At 40.4% G+C, this 2,547-nt stretch overlaps 1 protein-coding gene across 5 annotated transcripts in view; it reads left to right on the forward strand.

The window, feature by feature from the left end:
• Positions 1-480: 480 nt before the first annotated feature.
• Positions 481-2,547, forward strand: part of ELAVL4 (ELAV like RNA binding protein 4) — a 204,238-nt gene continuing 202,171 nt past the window's right edge. For 3 of the 5 annotated variants that reach the window (XM_075320545.1, XM_075320546.1, XM_075320548.1), the window contains exon 1: positions 483-1,310. In XM_075320545.1, the coding sequence (XP_075176660.1) occupies positions 1,194-1,310 (117 nt within the window). In that variant the 5' untranslated portion in view covers positions 483-1,193. Of the gene's footprint in view, positions 1,311-2,547 lie in introns of all 5 variants that reach the window. The other 2 variants (XM_075320551.1, XM_075320547.1) reach the window with 2 other exon arrangements.

Raw genomic sequence — 2,547 nt, forward strand, 5'->3', positions numbered from 1 at the left:
TATAAGTAGCATTTCTTGCTCTATCGCCTGGCTATAGGTAGCATTTCCAGCCTTCATCTATAACAGTGACACTACATTTACGGGGACGGTATTCAGCGTGATATGAAGCAAGGGCCGAGGACAGATCTATTCTATTTGTATCTCTATCATTTTATGTCCTATTTCGTGCCATCGCTTTAATTGTGAAGCTGCAATGCAACCATTTCGAGGCATGCTTTTGCTCACTCAATGGAATTAACCTCCAGAATCCAGCGAGCCTGCAAGCAGTTTCTTCTTCGGTGAAGGAAGGGGGGATTACAGTGGGCAGTGACAAGTCATTTAGTATACAAGGGGTGATTGGAGGGACAGCAGGCATGGGTGCATACTGTTAATATACCTGTTTTCGCACATCCAACCAAGCTCCTGGTCCCTTTTTCTACCCAAGGTTATTTGCATGTTTGCTCGCAAACCACCTAGTGGATATGCTTTGAATTGTTACTTTGAAAGAATACTTTTAACACCAGCCATGTTTGTAGCAGTGTAACCTTGCAAGAGAGCAGTCCATGCTGCTTTATCCATCTGTACTCTGTGCGCTTGATCAGGGGGAAAATCCAGCAAGCCGAACACAAGCTCCGATGTGCAAACTCTAGGGAATCTTCCTATTGACTCTCTTTGGAAAAGAACAATTCGGACACAGACCCTTTGCAGACGGAGCAAATAGCAAAGGCTCCTTTTTCTTACTCTCTGGCAAGATGTTTGAAATCACCAGGACCCTTAATGCTGCTTTATTAAATAATGAGGTAACAATTTGACACTTTACCATTTTTCGTACTGACTTTAAACTGCTGTAATGAAGAATTATTCCCAATTTTTCTCCCAAAAATGAAGACAAATTAACCTGATTTTGGCATTTAAAAAAAGAGGGTTTGTTGTTTTGTGGTTTTTGCAAAAAAAAAAAAAAAAATCAAGATATTTTTTTTTTCCTCTTCTCTCCTGAAGCCTCTTTGCAGCCAAGGGGGCTTCCAGTGTATTGCGTTCCTAGTCCTTTTGACAGCATAGAGGTTAATGAGTGCGTCAGTCGCCTGCTGTTGCCTATGGTAGTACGAAGTATGACTTGCAAGCTGCCCAGAGTAGGTGTTTATTAATGCTGAATTGGCTTGTGGTGTAGCCCATCTGGACTATAAGAGACGCTGCAGATTTCTTGTGATGTTAAGATGTCCATGCCGTTTGGAAAGGATGTGTGCTGGAGACAGGCTGAGCGATACACTATGAATCCGTCCCTATTACATGCATCTGCTGCCGCTAATGACTTACAAGGCTGCTCATTTAGGGTAAGGCAATCTAATCACCTTTTTGATTTGATTTCGGAGGAATCGTCTCTGCACGAGTTCCTCGTCTATATATATATATATTTTTTTTTTTTTTTTTTTCCTTCTGTTTGTGCCTTGCAGTGTTTTCTTCAGCCGAGCTGATCTTAGCAAGTGTAGATTCCTAACAGCTCCTTATATTTTACTAAACTTACGGGGCTATCCTCAATGTCAATGCACGATTTTGTATATAGAGGCTTGCAAGTTCTGGGGATATCGTAAATATTATTACTGTAAATGATAAACAATGGGCTCAAATTTGCTGCAATAGATGCCACTTGTAAATGGTAAACAATGGGCTCCAATTTGCTTTGCTACTTGGCTATGCTCTTTTTAGATCTACGTGGCATATTTTAATATCATTCATTGTGCATCAAGGGGAAAGTTGCAAATTTAACTTTGGGTTAAGCCTCAAGATCATTCGGAATATATAATGTATCTGTAATGCTATTTCATAGACGATTTTTGGATGGACAGTTTTTGGACAAAATGTTATCGTTGCTTTGTCCTAATAGATACTTGCAAGCTGAATATATACAAAGCATCCGTTTATTGCTGTTCTTGATATTCCTATATGCTCGCACCATTGTGTGTCTATGGACGCGTGCTCATTGTATTGTTATGTTTTGCCATGATGTAATTGACTATTTCAGGGCACCTTTGGTGTTTTAGTTTTTAATATGTGTTGTCTTTTTCACCGCCTCCCTGAACATTTAGGGTTAACTGATAACTTTCAGACTGGACAGATAGCGCCCCCTCACACAGGATAGGGGCACTTTAATTCTTGCTTTAAGCAATGGTGACACTCAGGTGGGGGGGGGGGGGTCCATGATGGAAAGCAAAAGTGCGGCCCACGATTAAAACAATAAAACAATCCGTCGTATGAGGATATCATAAGTGTATAGATTCTATATTCAGCGACAATATATACGTTATTCACTGATTTACTGTATACCTGGAGCTCATCGTCACTATCTACACAACACAGAGAAGCTATCTGACGGTATACACCTGTATATTACCAATGCCGATCACTGTATACACCTGTATATTACCAACGCCAATCACTGTATACACCTGTATATTACCAATGCCGATCACTGTATACACCTGTATATTACCAATGCTGATCACTGTATACACCTGTATATTACCAATGCCGATCACTGTATACACCTGTATATTACCAATGCTGATCACT

The sequence above is a fragment of the Anomaloglossus baeobatrachus genome, chromosome 8 (genome assembly GCF_048569485.1).
Source record: "Anomaloglossus baeobatrachus isolate aAnoBae1 chromosome 8, aAnoBae1.hap1, whole genome shotgun sequence".
NCBI classification, from domain to species: Eukaryota; Metazoa; Chordata; class Amphibia; order Anura; family Aromobatidae; genus Anomaloglossus; species Anomaloglossus baeobatrachus.